Source organism: Cavia porcellus, unplaced genomic scaffold, assembly GCF_034190915.1.
Source record: "Cavia porcellus strain 051 isolate PalLab524CR breed Dunkin Hartley unplaced genomic scaffold, mCavPor4.1 scaffold_2, whole genome shotgun sequence".
NCBI classification, from domain to species: domain Eukaryota; kingdom Metazoa; phylum Chordata; class Mammalia; order Rodentia; family Caviidae; genus Cavia; species Cavia porcellus.
The window spans coordinates 111,228,007-111,250,508 of NW_026947485.1; the positions used below are offsets into that span (position 1 = coordinate 111,228,007).

The 22,502-nt window shown below is 35.8% G+C and overlaps 1 protein-coding gene across 1 annotated transcript in view; it reads right to left on the reverse strand.

Moving 5' to 3' along the window:
• The window catches only part of Cc2d2b (coiled-coil and C2 domain containing 2B), a gene marked incomplete at its 5' end in the record, with an annotated part of 97,751 nt that overhangs the window by 24,351 nt on the left and 50,898 nt on the right, over positions 1–22,502 (reverse strand). Inside the window, 6 exons of the mRNA XM_063245163.1 lie at positions 713–826; positions 2,320–2,409; positions 3,582–3,779; positions 3,944–4,126; positions 6,901–6,999; positions 13,459–13,555. Of these exons, the coding sequence (XP_063101233.1) occupies positions 713–826; positions 2,320–2,409; positions 3,582–3,779; positions 3,944–4,126; positions 6,901–6,999; positions 13,459–13,555 (781 nt within the window). The remainder of the gene's footprint in view (positions 1–712; positions 827–2,319; positions 2,410–3,581; positions 3,780–3,943; positions 4,127–6,900; positions 7,000–13,458; positions 13,556–22,502) is intronic.

Genomic DNA, 22,502 nt, shown 5'->3' on the forward strand with positions numbered 1-22,502 from the left:
GGGTTATAACCAAGGATTAACCATGAGAATTAATTAACAAAGTTAACATAGAGATAAATTTGTTAAAGGAATGCAGGAAAGTAAATTATCATGAAAAAAATCATCAGGCAAGACTAGAACATGGACACTGAGCAAGATATTCATAGTGGAACTAAAAATCCAAAAGGACAGCTTTCTGAAGTATGAATTTAGGAAAACATACAGTGTGTACCGTTGTAAAAATTTCAGTTAAGGAGATATTAATTTCTCGGCTATTCTTGTAAAATTAAAGTCAGGAGATGGAGTTTGAGAAGAAATTTTTGTTGAAAATCTTAAAATACAGTATTGAAGACCCAAGAATAATCTTGGTCATGAGAAGGATAAGAGCCACCAGAATCATACTGTAACTAATGCTACAGAACCACTCTCCTCACACACTACATATTTGTATATTTGCTACAAACAGGTGCTGTTCTCTGTATCTTCTATGCACTAGGTAGTTTAATAGACCCGATGAAGTAGCACAATTTTTAGTGCTATTTTACAAAGGGAAAAACAAGAAGGAAATTTTCCCTAGAATTGCAGTAATTTTGGTGGGTCAATATCATCCTAATTATTCATTGACCATAAAATTCTTAAATTAGCTTATAAAAAAATGGAAATGTGGGGTTGAAGTTTTTAAACTTGCATTTGAAATCTGATTTAGTGTTGCATGTACAATTCCAAAACTTACTTCTAATAATGAGGTTCCCAGGAGGACCAATGCCTTCTTTCCAAAATACAAAAAGAAATTACAGAGAAGTATGGCATGCTCTTCCTTATTTCCGATAGCCAAACTGATGCAATGCTAAGGCAGAACAAAAGCAACAAGAACATCAAGGAGAAAAAAAGAAAGGAAAAAAAAAGAAGTTGCATAATGCAAGCATCCCAAAATTTATAGCTCTTCCATTCCTTCTAAACATATTTATTTTTACCAGTTGCTAAAATGACTTCAAAGCGGAAAGGTCTAGCTTTATTCAACAATAGAAGAGAACACTGATTTGAAAAACTGGGGTTGCCTTTGTTATGGGACACTTAACATGAATACAGTATAGAGGGATCAGATAATTTATACCAATTGTAATGTTTTTATCGAGAGCAAATCTTAAACTACTGTGGATAAGTAGGGACATAGGGACTGGTATTCTGAGGAATCTCATTTGAGAAGGAGTAGTTTAGTATTCTGGGAGGAAGTGATCCTTATTGGGTAACAGAACGACAGTATTTTGTCCTGTACCTATACCAACACAATATTCAACTCAAAGAGAGGAAGAGCCCCAAGTTCGGGAAGAATGACTGAAACTTTCAACTGAAAGAGCCAAGGCACTGTGTTGGGTGCAGGAGATCAAACATAGAGTGTCTAGTAAAGTTGTATAGCAGGAGAGCAAAAAGGCAACAGAAATGGCAGACTGATGATCTACGACCTAATTTTCATTGACAAGTGTATTTTGTTTGGCCTCTAGCATTGTTCTTTTAAAAATGGAAATTTTCATATGAAACTCTGGATTTCTGGCTTCTGTTGAAAAAAATTCCAAAAATGTTAGCTCTAACTCAGGCTCTAAAATACTAGGTAAGTGTCAGGACAATAAATTTCAAATGAAAGTGTCCCTTTGAAAGCGTCATATTTCTGTTTTCCAATTAGAAAGTTATTAAATGCCTGACAAATTTAAAACAGTACACGTTATTAATAGAAGAATAAATAAGAACAAAGTCTCTTACCTTGATAGAGTTTACAACTGTGTGTGTGCAGATTGTGGGTGCAGGGTCAATACACAAGCAACCAAATACAAAGTGAAAGGAAAGAAGTGAAGGCCAAATTTAGGGGGAAAAAAGGATGTCCAATTAAATTGAATTTCATATAAATGCCAAACATATCTTTAGTATGACAATGTCCCCAATTTGCACAGGACTTATATTTGAAATGGCAACTAAAAGTAACTTTAATCCAGTTGCTAAAGAAGAGCAGCACTATAAAGTTCTACATTTAGGTGGGGAACATTGAGGGAAGCTTTTGGGAAATGATGGGGTCAGATCTGATCATTTCTGTCTGTAAAATGTCATAATGTTGGACTCCTGAACTTTCCATTCAATCAAAATATTCATGAGCTACTATTTAGAATGTTGGAAAGGTTTTTGTTCTTCATGAATTTGTCCCATAGATTTTTATAAAATGGAAACAGATTTGTACAATTATCAAATACTTTTAAATCTTACAGGGCAAAGTATTATACTCTACATAATATTTTTTAGAGAAAAAAGCAAGTAAGGAATCCATCTTAACTATAAGTTATAACTTCTTACCTCTGATGTCATCCATATGTCAGAACCATCACTATCATCCAGTGTATCAGACATAAAAGGAATCAGAGACACAAATCGAGCAACGAGGCCCTACGGTAATGCCAACATTCATTGAGTGCACACAGTATTACATCACCAGAGTACTTTACAATTATCATCCATCTAGCATAGACTACAAGCCTATAAAGTAGACCTGTTATTATTCTCATTTTACCGAAGAAACAGTAAGTTTAGAGCAGTAAAATAACTTGTCCATGGTCACATGGCTAATGGAATATGTGGGGTCTGTAAGGGCTGAGCCCAAACTAGCTTTGCTTAGCCATTATATTTTCCGCAATAAATTATTGATTTTAAATATTATAGAAATTTTTATCAACAGTAAAAATGTACTTTAAAGTATGTCTACTACAAAATAATTTAAATATGTTGAAGAATAGTAAAAGTTTGATTTGCCTTTTGGTTTAAAAACTGTCAATTCTTTCTCTTAACATTCGCTCATTACTAGCTGCTTCATTTAGAGATGGTGGCACATTCTGCCATTTCTAAAGCAATGGAAGTTCTATGGGGGAAATTCCCACTAATGTGCTGGAGACAAGGGCTTAGACTAAGGTAAGAAAGGAGAAAAGGACACAAATAAACAATAAAGTTAGCATTAAAGTTCGCTGATGACTTAATGCACAATAACTGCCATTTCTGCATGATTTTTATTTTTGAGGCAGAATCTCACTACATAGTTCAGGATGGTCTTGAACTACATAGCTCAGGATGATCTCAAACTAATGGAAATCCTCCTGCCTCAGCCTCGTAGGCACTGGATTTATAGGTGTGTACCACCATGCCTGGCTTTCATGATATAGTACAGTAGTGATTTCTTGCAATTAATATATATGGCTCACAATCATTGACAAGGATGGAGCTAGGATTTATTATTTTATTTTATTTCATTTTGTAGGATTATTATTTTAAAGACAGTCTTTCAAATAAGTCTGAGAACACTATTATCTCCTGGACATTGAGGTCAGGACACAAAGGCAAGAAGAAACTCACAACTGAAAAGAAGAGTGTGAAAGAGGCAATATAAATCAGGACTTTTGATTTTACCTTAAAGAGTCTAGCTAAAGGAACTTTGTAACTCAAAAATAATATAAATAGTCTAAGGACAGCCACCTGAAGAGATTGACTCTACATAAATAAAAGATATAGTGATTCTTTTTAGAGGACCACCAGTCACAATAAACTTGTTAAAAATAATTGTAACTTACAAGTGTTGCATTAGAATCATGAAGAAATGTATCTAGAAGCTGTTGAGGTGGATTTAATGCCTTGATATATCTTGTTACTAAGATTTGTATCCCTTCATCATTAAAAACAGTAGTTATGATTCTTCGGTTGGGAAACATTGCTTTACAATTATTTTTAAAAATCTGTGCTCTCTGCAAAATATCTATTTGATCTGAAAACTAGAATCAAATTTAAAATATTTCAATATTGTACCATATTATTCCCACAAAAAGATCAAAAATTAATATCTATTTTTACCAGATTTAAAATTATTATCACTGATTTTTAAAATAGTTTACATTCTTTGATGATATATCTAAAAGTAATTCAGTACAAAACCTACCTGGTCAAATTTTGAATTATAGGTAACATATGATATTTGTGGTTCAATGGTAGCAAAAATATTTATGAAGGTACATTCTCTTAAATTCTGTCCATTGTAATCTTCTTTAGGAGATAAATAAGTCTTACTCCAAGTATATCCAAGCAAAATTGGTGGGATATTTACTTGAAATGTTCCATTAATCTGAAAGAATGTATCATGTGTGAGTAGAAGTAGGAGGTACATTACAGTCATAACCAATAATAACAACTAATGGCCAATTGTGCACTTACTATGTGCAAAGCACTGTGGTAAGTGCCCGACAGAGATTGTACCATTCAATGAAATAATATTACCTTTACCTCTGTTTCATACATAAGAAAACTGTGGCTCAGAGGGCTGAAGCAATTTGTGCAAGATCAAAGAACCAATGAGTAGTGGAGCCAGGATCACAATGCAGATTCATCTCCCTTTGAAACCCACATTGTTAGCCCTTTCTCAGTCTGAGCAGAGACTGAGAACCCCCTACAGGGACTCACAGGTATAGGAAGCAACACACCTCCAACATCGTAGATTCCTATGGCTTTTTATTGCAGTGTGATCCATCACGACTTCATGTTACTGTACAACATACAGTAACTTCTACTTTTCTTTCCTACCTAATATCCACTCTTTCCTCTTCTACCAACAGGTTTAGCGGGATAGTGGTCATGTCACATTAGTAAGATGCAAGAAGTATGCTGAAAATTCTTTCTTTTTTTGACTGGGTATGAAATCTACGGCCTTGCGTTGAGCTACATTTCCAATATTTTCTAGGTTTTGTCTTGAGACTGCTATGTTTTAGTCTTGCTAAATTGCCCAAACTGGGCTTGAACTTCTTGCCTCAGCTTCTTGAGTAGCTGGGATGCCCAGAAGTCTGTTGGAGTTTTCTGAGGAGCTGTCTGTTTTTCAGTTTTAAATGCTGCTGGTCTTTGTTCATCCATACTATAACACAGATACGAAGCTGGAATTGCAGCAAGCATTTTACAATTATGAGAATGAAAGTCACATGTAAGGACAGTGCGATGTAAAGACACAAGCGCCTTGGATTGTTGATGACGTCCTGCAACTGCTGCACTGGCACCTGAGACAGACAAACTTTTTACCTACATCAGCCATGGCTAGTTAAGCTTTCTGTTGCATATGAACTAGTACACACAATATTTTCTCACTCATATGTCTTCATTTGCTTGAAAAATTCATCTCATGGTTTGATTCAAAAGTTATCTCCTCAGGAAAAGTCCTCCCTGCCCTGCATTTTGCTCCTCATCTCTTGTCTACCACCAAACTTTCTGAGTTTTCTCAATTTCCTTTTAGTCCAGAAAAGTAAAGTGCACCTATGTGTTGGAGACCACTGCAAAGTGGCTCTGAGCAGGATTTAAATTTTACTAATTGGCTTTCTGTGTTTATCTGTGAGTTTGTCCTAGGTCTCGGCCCCTTGCCTGGCAATGGGAGATGATGACCGGAGCCGCGGGAGACAGGAGACCAAACTCGAGCAGGATCAGCTCTCAAACTTTATTGCGTACAGCGAACCGGACCTGACAAGGTCCGCCACCCTCTGTGTTGGTTCCTCTTCCGCCCGTTGGGGGCAGGAACAACCTCTTATAAGGGGAAGCAGTATCCAATCACAGAGAAGCGCGCCTAACAAGCTGATAGGCTAGCGTCACGGGTAACTGGGCAGATATGACAATTTGGCGGGCTTGTTCAGGCCGGGAAGAACCCGGAAGCAGGAAATGGGCGCCATTCATAGGCGGCTTCCCACAAGATGATTCATAGTAAGTGAACCTCTATGAATCATTGGTTCTGGCTGAGGCCTATAGAGGCCTGTGATGCCAGAGACGCCTCAAAGGGCAAGACAAAGCCACAGCTGTGGACACTCTGGCTCCAACCCCAATTAACAAGGTAGAGACTACAGCTGCAAAGATTACTCCTACAGTCTCACTTCTACCATGTCTTCATGATAAGACAGTGCTACTGAATTGACTTGATTCATGACTTGGAGACGTCCTTGAAGTGACTCCCAAGGTCCTGCTCACTGCTTGCATTTTCCTCAGTCTCTCTACCTTTGTCCTTGGTCATAATATAAGTGGACTGATCCAGAGAAGCTTTTGTCTTTACCCTCAAAGCCTCGAGCTTAATTAAAGGGTTTTGACCCTCTTGGAGCCCTAAAAACCATATAATTTGTCTCTGTTTATTTAACCTCCACCATGCACTTGTTTGGGAGATCAGGGATCTAGGACAGAACCTGATACTCATGTGTGTTCTTGCATCATGTATCTCATGCTTCTACCAAAGCATTTCACATTGTAACAGATAGTAGTTTTATTTTACAGATAGTAAACTCACAGGGGCAGAAAATTCATTTCTGACTCTTCAAATCTTCAGTGGCTGGTACAGCCTCAGAGATGTCAAGTACCTTGCCTCAGGTCACTTGATAAATAAATAACAGGGCCTAAAATGGAGTTTAGACTGTAATTCTTATGCTTTGCTGATCATGCAGGCATATTTTTACTGTATATCCCAACATCAGGGTTCTCTGAAGGTCTCACAGAGACCAATTCTAATAATCAGGCTCACTATTATCATTAAACAATAATGATAAGCTGAAATTCCTAAGATTTGTGATTAAAAATAGCACCATTAATAAGATTGTTTCATTAACCTGGTTAACAAATCTGTTACATGCAAATATGAATGTTGTTTTAAGATGCAAGGCTAGCCATTCTTTCTCTGTAAAGACTTTAAAGATATAAGAAATTTGTGAGTGTTCTTGTTATAGAGAGAGTCAAAATATTCGAACATTGCAAGGCTCCAGAACATTCTAATAAGTAATCACTTTTTAAATTAAACTTCTAACATGTCAAACATGGAATTTAATTCAGATAACAAAAAGCGATTCTATTAGCCAGAAGTCAAAATCTAGAATGATTATCTGTTACCTCAGACTGTTGCAAAAGAGCGGAGAAAGGAAAAACAATAGAACCAAGCCAATTCTTTCTTAGATATGCGTGACCACTGCAGCTCTTGAGACAGCGATCCTAGTAAGATAAATTAGAATTAAATGTATTAAAATACATTTTATATTATTTAATATATGAGTACCTTCTCAAACTCACAGGTAAGCATAAAATATTCTCCTTATTTTTGGGTTTTTTATTGTTTTGTTTTTGTTTTTTTGGTACTGGGGATCCAACTCATGACCTCACTCTTGCCAGGTAGGTGCTTGTGTTACTGAGTTAAATCCCCAGCCTCTCTTTTTGGGTTCTTAAAATGTGTCTTTCATTTTGAAAGAAACCAAAACAAAATTAGAAAATACATATTTCTTGCTTTCTAATTTCTTTAAAATATAATTATGTAGGGCAAAAATATGGCCTGTTATGTAGTTTCTGACATATACAAGTAAATGTATGAGAAGATTAATACAAAGTATAGGAGAGGGAAATGGAGGTGTTATAAAATCTCATTTATGCACCCTAATCTTGAAGGTGTAGGCAGAGACTTCATGAACAAAATCCAGATCCTATGAGAAATAATACAAAGAATCAACAGCTGGGATCTCATCTTATTAAAAAGCTTTTGCACAACAAAAGAAATCACTGACAGAGTGAAAAGATAACTCACAGAGTGAGAAAAAATTTTATCCAGTTGTCCCTCAGGCAAAGGATCTAGAACATATAAGGAATTGGAAAAAAAAAATCAGATCTCCCACATTTAAAGACCCAATCCAAAACTGGGCTTCTGAGATGAATATACACTTCTTAGAGGAAGGAATACAAATGGAAAATAAATATATGAAAACATATTCAACATCATTGGTCATTTGAGAGATGCAAATGAAAACACTAATTCCATCTCACTCCAGAAAGAATGACTATTATCAAATCAACCAATAACAAATGCTGGAGAGGCTGTGGGAGAAAAGGAAACTTTCTCCAATGTAGGTAGGAGTGTAGGCTGGTGCAACCACTATGGAAATCAGTATGGAAATTCCTTAAAAAGCTAAGAAAGAGGTCTTATTTGATCCAGCTCTTCTCCTGTGGGGTATATTCCCAAATAATTAAAAAATATCATACTACAGCAATAAATATGCACCTATGTTTATGTCAGCACAATTTGTAATAGTCAAATCTTAGAAACAACCCAAATGCCTATTAATTGAGGAATGCATAAAAAAGATGTGGTCTTTTTATACAGGAGTACTACTCAGCCATAAAGAAACATAAACTTGAGACTTTTGTAGTTAAACGAATGAAAGTCGAGATTGTACTTATAAGTGATGTAAATCAGACTCATGTAAGTCAACATCATATTGTCTCACTACTATGAGAAGTTGAAAGAGTGAATAAGGTAAAAAATATACAATAAACATTGTGAAATGTAAGGAAATGGTTCAAAATAAAAAGAGGAACTAGGGCTGAGGAAAGGGGAAAGGAAGGACGGGAAAACAAAAAAAATACTACAAAGAAAAATTTGTGCTAATATCATTTGGAGAATTTTTTATGCCCATATTTTGTACTCTGAATAATTATTTTTAAAATAACAATATTAATGCAATGTATCAACTATTGTTATTCTCTTATTATGCTTTGAAAGTTTGTTTTTTTCTGTAAAATAAAAAATTAAAAGGCAGAGATTATCAAAATGGATACGAAAACAAGATCCAACCATATTCTGTATAAGATAAAACCATTTTAAATATAAGGAAAAAGTTAAAAGAAAAAGAACTCTCATACAGTGCTGCATGCGTGTAATCCCAGCACTATGGGAGGCTGAAGCAGCAGGAATATACATTCAAGTCCAGCCCGGGCAAGTTAGCCACTTAGTGAGAATTTGTCTCAAAATAAATACAATACAATACAATACAATACAATACAATACAATACAATACAATACAATAAAAAGCTGGGAGGGGATATAGTTCAGTCAAAGGCCCTGGGAGCAGAAAAGAAACAAAAAAGAAAGAGACATAACATATAAACACTAATTAATAAAAAAACTAATTAAAAGAGCCAGAATGACTGTATTTTATAATAGAAGTAGTTTACTTTTCATTTTTTAGTTCAACAAATTCAACCCAGGTCTCACACATGCTAAGCATGTATTGTACCATTGAACTATATCCCCAGACCAAAAAGCAGATTTTAAAGGAAAAATTATAGCCAAGAATAAAGATATTTCATAATGATAGAAGAATCAATTCATCAAGAAGAAACACATTTCTAAAGACATATAAACTTAAAAGCAGAGTTGCAAAGTAAAAAGTTTTTTTAAAAAAATGACAACAAAGTCAAGCTGATATATCTGACCTCAACAAAATTAAAAATTTTCTTTTTGAAAATACAGTGTACTGGGGACTTCCGGGAGAACATGGCAGACAAATAACAGCAGCCACGGAGGCTCTCTGAGATTACCAGCTTAGAATCTAGGAGTGGTGCCACGTGAGGAGTCCTAAGCGAGGGGAGATGTACCCTGTCAACCCAGGAATGAACTAAACTGAGAGAAACCAACTGGAAATGCAATCCTGATGCTATATCAGGAACAGATAAAATCTCAGCACAGAAGCTGGATCCCGCATCATTGGAAGCCGTGATTTGAATTTCCTGCTGCTGCTGCTGTGTCCCAATTGGCACAGCAGGGAGAGAGCTGCGAGAAAGCTCTGAGAGTGGGAATTGGTGAACCAAACGGTGTTGAGAGCAGGACTGGCAGGGAGCCCTGCATCGACCTGTGATGAGTGAGAGAAATGGGGACCCTTTCATGGACTAGGAGGCTCCAACAGAGGACATTCTGGGAATGGGCAGACTAGCCGGAACAGGGCCCTGCAGTGACTTTAGTCGCATATTCCCCTCTCAAGCGGGATTGGTGGGGAGTGCTTGGCTTGGTGACGCCGTGGACTAAGATCCAGTAGGCTAGCCCAAATCAGGTTCCTGCGCCTGGCGGTGCACCCTAGCAGTGAAGCCTTCACTAGGTTGATCTGGAGGGACAGGCCCAGCAGAGGCTTCCCAGGTCTGTGTCTCCTAGTACACTGCAGTGGGCGGGAACACCTAGCCGGCAGATTCAAACAAACTGTAACAGACAAAGAGAAAAAAAAAAACTGGGCCTCCTACATATGCTTGTATGGAAGGAACAAAAAGTATGGGAAGAGGGAGCAACAAGAAAGGGTCCTCAGTCCCCAATCCTGAGAACACTGATCCAGGAAAGGTAAATTCAAAAGAGGACAGAAAACATGCAACATCAGACAAGGCACCAATATACATAAAGTGATATCTCCAGAGCCTCATAGACAAGTTTAAAAGTGAAGTTTTTAATAACCTAAAGCAAGATATAAATAGAATAGTTAGAGAAATGCTAAGCACCGCCCAAGAAAAAACAGATGGTGGAATGAAAGAACAGAAAAAAAGGGGAGAATTGTTTGATGGAGAAAACAGAGAAAACATAGAATAGGTGAAGCAGATTCAAAGAGATTACCAGGAAACTAAAAACTGTTGAAAGCTGGCATAACACCTTGAAAGAAACTAAGGGATAGATTATCAGAACCAGAGGACAGATTTGTAATGTGGGAGCATGAAATGAAAAACTTCTTAAAAATAACAAGAAAACAAACAGCAAATAATACAAAGGCTAGAAGATGATAAGAGGATCTATAACTTAAGAATTAAGAACATAAAAGAAGAAGTAGGGACACAAACAAATGAACTACAAAAGCTATTCACACAAATAATCCAGGAGAATTTCCCTAATTTAGCAAAAGGTAAAGATACTCAGATGTATGAGGCATACAGGACCCCAGCCACCTACAATCCAAACAGAGCTATACCCAGGCATATAATAATCAAAATTCCAGAAATTCAATATAAGAACAGAATATTAAAAGCTGTCAGAGACAAGAAACAGATCACTTACAAGGGAACACCCATCAGAATTACAGCAGACTTCTCGGCACAAACCATCAAATCACAAAGAGCATGGGGGGAAATAATTCAAGCTTCGAAAGAATAACCTCCAGCCAAGATTGATATATCCTACATAACAACAAATGACAGAAAAAGAACTCAACAGAAATGAGGCAGAGAAGGTTGGATGGTAGGAACAGCCATAGACCTGCAGTGAGTGAGAGGAACGGGGACCCTTCCATAGACTAGGAGGCTCCAAAAGAGGACATTCTGGGACCAGGCAGACTAGCCGGAATAGGACATTGCAGTGACTTTAGTCACATATTCCCCTCTCAAGCAGGATTGGTGTGGAGCGCTTGGCCTGTGTAATGCCGCTGACTAAGACCCAGTAGGCTAGCTCAAACAGGTCCCAGTGCCTGGTGGTGCACCCTAGTAGTGAAGCCTTCAGTAGGTTGACCTGGAGGGGCGAGCCCAGCAGAGGCTGCCCAGGGGTGTGTCTCCCTAGTACACTGCAGTGGGTGGGACCACCTAGCCAGTGGAATTCAAACAACTGTAACCAACAAAGAAAAACACTGGGCCTCCTATATACGCTTATATGGAAGGAACAAAAAGTATGGGAAGAGGGAGCAACAAGAAAGGGTCTTCAGTCCCCAATCCTGAGAACACTGATCCAGGAAAGGTAAATGCAAAGGAGAATGAGGACAGAAAACATGCAATATCAGACACGGCACCAACAGACATAAATCAATATTTCCGGAGCCTCATAGACGAGTTCAAAAGTGAAGTATTAACGAAATAAAGCAAGATATAAGCAGAATAGTTAGAGAAATGCTAAGCACCACCCAAGAAGAAACAGATGGTGGAATGGAAGAACAGAAAAAAAGGGGAGAATTGTTTGATGGAGAAAATAGAAAAAACATAGAATACGTGAAGCAAGTTCAAAGAGATTATCAGGAAACTAAAAACTGTTGAAAGCTGGCATAACAGCTTGAAAGAAACTAAGGATAGATTGTCTGAACTGGAGGGCAGATTTGTAATGTGGGAGCATGAAATGAAAAACTTCTTTAAAATAACAAGAAAACAAACAGCAATAATACAAAGGCTAGAAGATGATAAGAGGATCTATAACTTAAGAATTAAGAACACAGAAGAAGTAGAGACACAAACAAATGAATTACAAAAGCTATTCACAGAAATAATCCAGGAGAATTTCCCTAATTTAGCAAAAGGTAAAGATACTCAGATGTATGAGGCATACAGGACCCCAGCCACCTACAACCCAAAAAGAGCTACATCCAAGAATATAAAAATCAAAATTCCAGAAATCCAATGTAAGAACAGAATAGTAAAAGCCGTCAGAGACAAGGAACAGATCACTTACAAGGGAACACCCATCAGAATTACAGCAGATTTCTCAGCACAAACCATCACATCACAAAGAGCATGAGGGGAAATAATTCAAGCTTTGAAAGACAATAACATCTAGCCAAGATTAATATATCCTGCATAACTATCCCTAGAAATTGATGGAAAAACAAGGTGCTTCCAGGATAAAGAGGAACTAGGGGAATTTGCAACCACCAATTCAACTCTACAGAGAATACTGCAGGATATTCTAAAAAAGGAAAATACCAAGATTCCAGAAAAAGTGGCAGAGAGGCCACAATGAATAGAGCAGAAGGCGAAATGAAGAAGACAAACTGACAACAAACGACAGAAAAAGAACTCAACAGAAATGAGGCAGAGAAGGTTGGATGGTAGGAACAGCTATTTTGGAGAAAACAAGACATCATAATTGCTAGTGCTGATTTAGTATCATCTTGTTTTGAAGTCCCATCAAGCTTTTGTTCTTTTGCCTCCATCAGTCCTAACAGGTTGTGTCTTATTGAACAGGAGCTGTATCACTGCTCTCTCGTGTCACGAGTCTTGGCTGAGAAGTTACTGCTTTTCCTGGTTCCCTGGCCTGAAGACAGCCATTGCAGAGTTGTTTAGCCTCTGACTCTGTAAGCCAATCTAATAAATTCCCTCTTACATACATTTCATTGGCTCTATTTTAGAGAACACTACATTTACCTATAGTTACTTATCTCAAAAAAGTAGGCACAATGGATATTCATATTTTTAGTGCCAACTTTCAGTGCTTACTATAGTAGTCGGCATTGTGTTAGAAACTTTCACATTGTAAGAGGAAGACATTCAGCCATTTTAGGGACAACATCAAATAGACTAAATTTTAGTTCTGGAAGTAACTCAGTCTTTATAGAAGTGGTGTATTTTATTTATTCAGACAAGAAACATTCAACCTATTTTTGTTTCTGTCTTCATTACTGGGAAGCTCATATTTATAGGTAATGTTCAACTGTAAAAATCCTATTACTTTCAAGTTCTGGAATATTTAATCTTTCCTCCTCTTACATGAAGTTTATGATCTATATTATTTTTTAAATGAGTTGTCATATGTCAATTTTGCTATAATTTGCCTCAAATTCTTTTTTGAAAGCTTTGGGTAGAAATATTACATTTAAAATAAATTTACTAATATGCTACTAAATTTCACTCAGCTTAATCTTCTTAGAATTATTTCAACATTGATTATTCATACATTACCTCATGTTTTTCAATGGTCACTTCATCAAAAATGTTGATGTATATATTATCTTTGATTTTAGATAAGTTTGAAAAGCTGTAATCATGTCCTGGTGAACTGCAAGCAAGAAAGACAAATATAAATGATTTTTTTTTCTGAATATATTTTCTAATGGTATTATTTATAAATAACAATAACAGTACTTCTGTTATTTTCTTTTATAAAATGTAAGCTTAGAAAAAGTTATACAGTGCTTTGTCATTTATCAGCATTGCTTTGTAATTTACCTTGTATCTCTTTTAAGGTAAAAGATGAAAACATTTAAATGTCAAACAGAAAGAAAGGTTTTCATTATAGTCAACCACTGCAAGTGAATTGTCTGAAATTTTCCATCTTACCTATATGTGAATATAATATACATTATATTCAAATATATATAATATATATTTTTATGTATATATAATTTTTTTTGCTCTAGTTAACAGATATGACTGTTTAACCACAGAATTTATTCTTTTTTTCATATTTATTTTTTAACTGAAATTTGGGACAATAGAGTACATTTAATTTTGTCAGCTGTCTGCTGATGGCCTACTTGATTAGGCACATTTTGGAGTTAAATGATAATACGTATCATGAGCAATGAAATTACACTGTCAGCTTCAGATTGGTATTGAATTTCCATCAAGTATTCAACTGATTAAAATAACAATCCTCTGCTATTTAACACATGAAATTAAAGCTCAGAGAAGTTAAATAACTTGCTCAAGATATTCCCCTTTAGTGAATGACAGAGCTTTGATCTAAATATAGATCCAATAGACCTCAAAGACCAGATCTTTTTGCTATACCATTGCCACTGGAATTGTTTAATCTTGTTTTTTTAAGGAAACAAATACTATTTCAAAGGCTTGCCAGCCATTTCTATAAATTTCTGAGTTCTATAGCCCTTAACAATTGGAAAAATGCTAGTTAAGTTTAGGGAACAATTTTTAATTGAGGGTTCCTTATATGGCCAAGTGATAAGAAACAAGCGGGCTCCCATACTTTGCTTTTGAAGGGGTTCTTCTCATGTTGAAAATGCTTCAAGTAGGGAAGGCGAGGTGATGAATATTTATAATAATATGCCAGAATGATAAAGAATGTCAATCATTCTCAAGCCAGTTTTGAACTGTTTAATATGTCTATTAAATTATTTGAGTTTCTCTTCACTATTTTACATTTTATATTCTACTAAATCTTACCTTAAAATTTGCCACAATTCCGCCTCCAAAGTAGAGGTCTTGGATCTAATTACTACTGCTTTACTATTTATTCATTTTCGTATGGTTTTTATTCACTACAATATTACATGAAAAGTATGTGTCTTATATCAAAGACAGCAAAAAGTGATGGATGGTTTTGCTTAGCTGAGTACTCTGATCCACTAGGTTGCACTCTGAATGTGTCTCTAGCTTCTCTGTTATAATTGCAAGAATGTAAAGTCTACAGTCTTTTCCTTAGATCATAGTGTGTTTGTTAACTGTTATGTTTTCTTAAACCAATTTATTTAATATACTGTATTTCTTCTGATACTCAGTTAACAGTTTAAATATTTCTAAACACACATAACTACATATTTATGTATTTCTGTTCTCTTTCCTTATGATATTGCTGAGTTTTCCACATTAGCTTCTCTGGCAAGCCATCTTCATCATCAAACTGTTCTGTAGACCCCACAATGACTGGATGAGGAGTTGTTGTTGCTGGTAAATGACAAAGCAGTGTATAACTTTTTCCAAGCTTACATTTTATAAAAGAAAGTAACAGAAGTACTGTTATTGATCTTTATGAATAATACCATTCGAAAATATATTCAGAACACCCCTTTACCATATCTCTCCTGAGCCTTTTGTGCAGGAAGTTTTGCTGTAAATTCTACAACACCTTTTCCCTTAGCTCTACCTCGATCATTCACAACCACAACTTTCTCTACTGGGCCAAACTAAGGAAATGCTTGCTCGACAAGCTCATTGGAAATACTGGAGAACGGTTCTTGACAGAGCCACTCCGTGTATAGCAAAGCAAATTCACAGAAGTCTGCTCTTCAAAATGGTGCCATCCAGTTCTGCTTTTGCAGTTTCAGCCAGTATTCTGGATTCCAGCTGGATGAAGCTGAAACCACAGTCCCAGGTGATGAAGACTTCGCTAGGCTGTCTGCTGTGCTTGAAGGGCAGCTTGAAGTCCTCCTTGTGATGTCAATGGGCAGGTTCCTCATAGACAGGTGGCAGAGTGTGTGTGTGTGTGTGTGTGTGTGTGTGTGTGTGTGTGTGTGTATGTGTGTGTGTGTGTTGTCAAACATCATGTTTAGTGCTGCAGGATAATTTTACTCTTTAGTTTGTTCTTTCTTGGTAGCAAGCAGGAACATAGACGTATATTTCACATTTGGTTTTAAAATTTGGTTTATTAACTATTTTAATTAAGAACATGATATATGCATAGGAATATTATAGGACAATATATCTTTATTCATTCTTTAGGAGGTATAAGTAGTCTAAAACTTTAATGTAAAACAGTGAAAATTTTTAAAGTAAAACAAATACACTATGGATTAAATAATTTTTTTAAAAAGCACTCAGAAAGAAAAAGATTGATAAAATTAATAATTATTTTATTAAACTATATTAAGAAAATAAAAACCAAGACAGTAATAAAAGGTACTTTTAACATATATAACTGACAAAAAGCTAACCCACATGGTATAGAGAGTCAGATAGATAGATAGATAGATAGATAGATAGATACTCCTTTAGACAAAGGAAACAATAAAAAAAGGAGAAAGACAGAAAATAAAATACTAGTAGGCAAAAGATGTATGCAGCAAAACTCAATGAGTGGATAAACTGTGATACATTCATACAATGGAGTAATACTATCTAGTAAAAAGAAATGAGCTATCAAGTTATGAAAAGACATGGACGGAACTATAAAGTATTCTACTGAAAATGTTCCATGCATGATGACTCCAACTCAATGACTCTGATGGTTACATTTGTATTATCTTGGCTAGGCCACAGTTTCTCTATATACAAGCAATGTTATTATGCATGCTTCTGTAAAGATATTCTTAACTTTTTGCAATTAATTTCATTGGTACACTTTTGATACACATAATGATCACATTCATCATAGGAAATTTGTACCTATACACAATATATCTTGATTCTTTTTTTCTCCATTTCCCTCTTGTTCTTTCAACCCTTCTTCCCCTTCATATTTACAAAGCTTTGTTTCCATTTTTTTCTTCTATTTTCTTTTTTTATTTTTCCCTTCTCCCTCGGCCCACTTTGTTCCCCTTCCCATTTTCTTCCTATTTAACAATATATATCATTATACTTACCTGGCAGGGGAGATACCATGATCACAGTATCTATCATCCATTTTGGTCCTTATTTACACTTTCAATTTCTTACACTAGAGAAACAATGTGATATTTAAACACATATTTCTAATTTATTTCTCTTAAAAGTATGGCCTCGAGGTGTATCCACTTACCTAAATATGTTTCAGGTTTATCCTTTCTTATGATAATGTACATAAAAATCACATTTTATTTATCAGTTCATTCACTAATGGGCATTTGGGCTGTTTCCAAGAGTTAGTTTTAGAAATTGTGTTGCTATAAAACACAGGTATTCATATATCACTGTGGTATGATACTACATTGAGAACTACTTTGAGAAGATATCAACAAGGGGAATAACTAGGTCAAAGAGACCTCTGGTTTCATTTTTTAGAGGGATCTGCATACTGATTCCCCTCCAACAGTGGAGATTCTTTTTCCCCTACAGCCTTACTAGCATCTGGAGAGGTCTGATCTTTTTCAGTTTTTTATATGCTCAAAATATTAGTTGCTTGCCTGAGAGACAACAGGCTAAAAATTTTCCCACTCCGTGTGTTGTCCTTTCATTCTATTGATAATTTATTTTTCTGTTCCAAAGATTTTAGCAGGATGAGATCCCAGTTGCTCTTTGTGTTATTTCCCACTTCAAGGGGGTTTTGTTCACGAAATTTTTGCTTATACCAGTATCTTCAAGCGGTCTACCTATTCTTTCTTCCAATAGATTTAGTGTTTCTGTTTTAATATTTAAATCTTTGATTCATTTTATTTCAGTTTACTGTATGATGAGATACATGAATATATATTTAGTATTTGGCATGTGGAAAGTCATTCTTTCCAGTGCATTTATGAGAGAGGCTGTCTTTCTTCTAGTGACAGTTTTGTCCTTTGCCAAAGATAAGGTGGCTGAGTGTGTTTGGAGTTGTTTCTGAGTCTTTTAGTCTGTTCCATTGATTCTTAGATCTGTTTTCCCCCCAGTACCATGTTATTTTACCACAGTAGCTTTTGTAGTTTAATTTCATACCAGGGATTATTGACAAGGACTGCTTTTGCTATCCTAGGTTTCTTCTGGTTCCACATGAATATTAGGAAAATTTTTTCTAGTTCTGTGAGGCATGCTAATGGTATTTTGATTGAGACTGTATTAAATCTATATAACAATTTTGAGAATATGGCCATTTTCACTATGTTGATTTTTCCTATGAGCAAGATTAATCTTTCAATTTTCTGATATCCTCCTTGATGTCCATTTTCAGAGTTCTGTAACTTTCAATGTATAGATCTTTTACCTTTTTTGTTACATTAATTCCTAAGTATTTTACTTTTTCAGTGTTATTGTAAAGGGTGTTGTTTCCTTAATTTCTTGCTCAGTGCGTTTGTTGTTTGTATACAGGAATGTTATTGGTTTTTGAATGCTTTTTAACCAGCTATGCTATTGAATTGGGTGACCCAATCTACAAGTCTTTTGTAGACTTTTTGGGGGTCTTCTATGTAGAATATCATGTCATCTACACATAATGACAGTTTAACTTCTCCTTTGCTATCCTTATTCCTTATTTTTGTCTAATTGCTCTCACTGTTTCCAGAACTATGCTGAATATGAATAGTGATAGTGGACATCCTTGTCTCATTTCTGATTTTACAGTGAAAATTTTCAGTTTTTGTCCATTTAGTATGACAGGGTCTATTGGTTTGTCATAGATGACTTTTATCAGATTGAGATAAAGACCATCTATTCCAATTTTCAGTATAGTTTTTTTTTTTTTAAATCATGAATGGGTGTTGGACTTTGTCAAAAGCTTTTTTTGTGTCTATTGAGAGGAAAATGCACTTTTTGTTGTTGGCTCTGTTAATATAGTATATTACATTTATTGATCGTGAATGTTGAACGTGCTTGTGTCCCTAGGATGAATACGAGTTGATCATGGCATATAGTCTTGATGATTTGCTGTATTTTGTTTGCGAGTATCTTAGATTTTTGCACCTATGTTCATTAAGGAGACTGGCCTGTTGTTCTCTTTTTTGATGAGGCCCTTCTCTGGTTTTTGTATCAAGGTAATGCTTGCTTCCAGGAATGAATTGGGAATATTGCTTCCCTTTCCAAGAATTTCATCAGCAGTGGTATTAAGTCTTTCTTAAATTTCTTGTAGAATTCAGCAGTGAATCTGGCAGGACCTAGTCTTTTTTTTGTTGTTGTTGTTCGTTAATTTTTTATTACATTTTCAATTTCATTGACTTACATTGAGTTAGTTAGCATTTTTATATCTTCATGATTTAGTTTTTTCATTTCACATGTATCCTAAGATTCTGTCCATTTCTTCTGTACAGTTGTTGAGCTATATACTGATGATCATCTGGATTTCCACAAGCTCCACTGTGATTTTACCCTTTTTACTCCTAATTGCATTGATGTGAGTCTTTTCTTTTCTCCATAAAGTTGGCTAAGGGTTTAATGATTTAATACTTCAAAGAACCAACTCTTTGTTTTTTTTTTTTTTTTTATTTAAGAGGAAAAAGAGAAAAACACAAAACAAACCAAAGCGGCGTAAGGGTACACGCAATACAGAACTACAAAACAAAACAAAACAAAACAAAACAAAAAACCATAACAGTAAGAAATTACCTGCTAGTAGATTACACACTATTTTCTTGAAAATAGTTCCTCAAATCACAGTATCAAAGAACACAAGGTGGACATTCAAACAGGGAGACTGCAAACAGCTGTAGAACCAACTCTTTGATCCACTGATTCTTTGTATTGTGTTTTTAGTCTCAATTGCACTAATTTCTGTTCTGACTTTTCTAATTTCTTTCCTTGTACAAGCTTTGGGTTGACTTTGTTCTTATTTTTCTAGTAGTTTGAGGTTCTTCAACATTAGGTTGTTTATTTGACCCATTCCATTTTCTTTCTCTCCTTCTACCTCTCTCTCTCTTTCTTTTTTTTCTTTCACCAGGGATCAAACTCAGGACCTCACACTTGTCAGGCAGATGCCATGCTGCTGAGCTATACCCTGGGCTCATAGGCTTACACAGTTTTTGTGGTTTCTTTTACCATAAATTTTGAATTTTACTGCACTATGGTCAAATAATATTCATAGAATAATTTCAAGTGCTTTTCATTTACTTAAGCATGTTCTGTGGGCTAGTATATGGTATTTGGAGAACATGTGAAGCTGAGGAAAATGTGTATTCTGATGCTGTGTGGCAGAACACTCTGTAGACATCTATCAAGTCCATTTGCTAACAGGTTTGGCTTAGTTCTGATATTTATTTATTTTTTGTCTAGTTGATCTATATATTTGTGAAAATGGGTATTAAGGTCCCCTATTACAACTGCATTAGCACTTATTTGATTTTTCATGTCCTTTAATATTTGTTTTATATAGTTGGATGCACCAGCATTTGGTGCATATATATTTTTGATTGTCATCCCTTCTTCTTGGAGTTTTCCCTTAATAAAGATATAGTGACGTTCTTTGTCTCTTTTGATCAGTCTTTGACTTGAAGTTCACATTGTCTGAAAATAGAATAACTATCTCTGCTTTTTTCTGGGATCCTGTCACGAGGAGTGTTTTTTTTTTTTTTTTTTCCCATCCTTTGACAAAGTTCAGTCTATGAACTTTCTTTTGAATTAAATATTTCTTTTTTCCTGCATAGGTTGGATCTTGCTTTTTGATCCATTCTATCAGTGTGTTTCTTTTGATTTGTGAATTGAGACTGTTTACATTGATGGTCATAACTGATGTGCATTGGCCTATCCTTTTCATAGTTTTTCCTGTTGTTGGCTACCACTCCCCTCATCCCCCTGTCTAACTGCTTGCCCTGCCTGATGACTTTTTTTCTGTTGGTATTCATGGATTTTTGGTCCTCCTTATCTTTTCCTAAATATCCGTTAGAGCCTTTTGGAGAACTAGTTTGATGGCCATCGTTCTTTATCATGAAAATATCTTATTTCCCCATTGGTTTTGAAAGATACTTTTGCAGAGTTCATCAATTAGATTGGGGATTGTTTTCTTTTAGGGCTTGAAATACTTCACTCCAAGCTCTCCTTGACTTGAGGGTTTATGTTGAGAAGTCTGCCATTATTTCAATGGATTTTCCTTTATAGATGATTTGTTTCTTCTCTCTGATCACTTAATATTCTGTTATTGTGCTGAATTTCTGGAATCTTGCTTATTATATGCTTTGAAGTAGATTTATTTTAGTCATGGCTATTTGGAGTTCTAGATGCCTCACTTGTTTTTATGTTAAATTCTTTATCAATGTTTGGGAAGTTTTCTGCCATGCCTTCGGTGAAGAAGTTTTTATGACATTTGTGCTATCTCATTGACTCCAGTCAATCATATGTTGCTCTTTTTTAATCTGGCAGCTGTTGGACTGATTTTTCACAGTCCTATATTTTTAATATATCTTTCTTTTCATGATTACTAATCCCAATCCTGTCTTCTACACCTTATATTCTATTTTGTTGAATATACTTTCAGTGGAATTTTTAATCACCTGGATATTTATTTGTATCTGTTTTATAGCTTCCATTTCTTTTCTATGGCAGGTATTCATGGTTTCCATTGTTGTCCTAAGCTCCTTTTTTTTTTTTTCTGTGTCTACTCTAGATTCATTGGGCGTGTCTTTCATTTTGACCATTTCTCTTTTTACTTGAGAGACTATTTTTTTTATCACTACTTCCATTTTTTCTTTCACTGCTGAGGCTAGCATTTCAGGAAGTTCCAGGGTATCTTCAGATTTTTTCTCTCATTGTTCTCTGAAGTTGTCTGGGTGGGCTGGAGGTCTGGGGTTGCATTTTGCTTCTGCATCTTGTCATTTTCTAAGATTTTTTTTTTAATTTTAAAGATAATAAAACCCAACAAAACAGAATAAAGCCAATAAAAACAAAGCAGTGAAATTAGTACAGAACTTCAAAGCAGGATAATAGGAAAACAACAATGACCACCACAGTATATCTTGTTATCTTCACAACAGTTGTTCATTCCACCACATACAGCAAAATCAAACCAAAGCAAATTAGAATAAAACCAATCAAAACAGAACATAGAATAAAGCTAAACTATTGGAACAAAATAAAACAGTGAGAACCATATTGGACCTCAAAAACAAGATAGAAGGAAATTCCCCATATTTGGGGAGATGCAGCAGATCTGCCTTCACCTGCTGGCTGCCACCACCAGAAGTCTCCTTCTTGTGGGCAGCCAGCAGAAGCAGGGACACATAGCCAGGTAACCCCCATGCACCTGTAAGCTACCATTGGAGGCCATTGGTTCCTTTGGGCAGCCATCACTGGGAGAATCAGGCAAACACACCTCTGTGTCATGCCACCTCCATGTTGTGCCACCATCATAGGAGTTCACAGGCTGAGAGAAGCAGTCCCACCTTCATGCACACTTGGTCATCGGGCAAGCCCCAGTATAGCTGCACAAGTGTGGAAAAGCCTGCTGCCTCCCTGTAAATCTGGGATCAAAGAACCCTAAGTGCCTATCCCATTCCCTATACCATGAAGGGGCAGCCAAAGTGGGAAGAACCTGGGGCCCCATAATTAGCTTGTTGGGAGGATGTCAAGATGATGGAACAAAAGGCAATCTCAGACCTCCAACCCACACAGAACAAGTCTGGGAGATACAGTCATGGAAGAAAATGGAAGTCACACATCTAAAATCTCTCTGGAAGGAT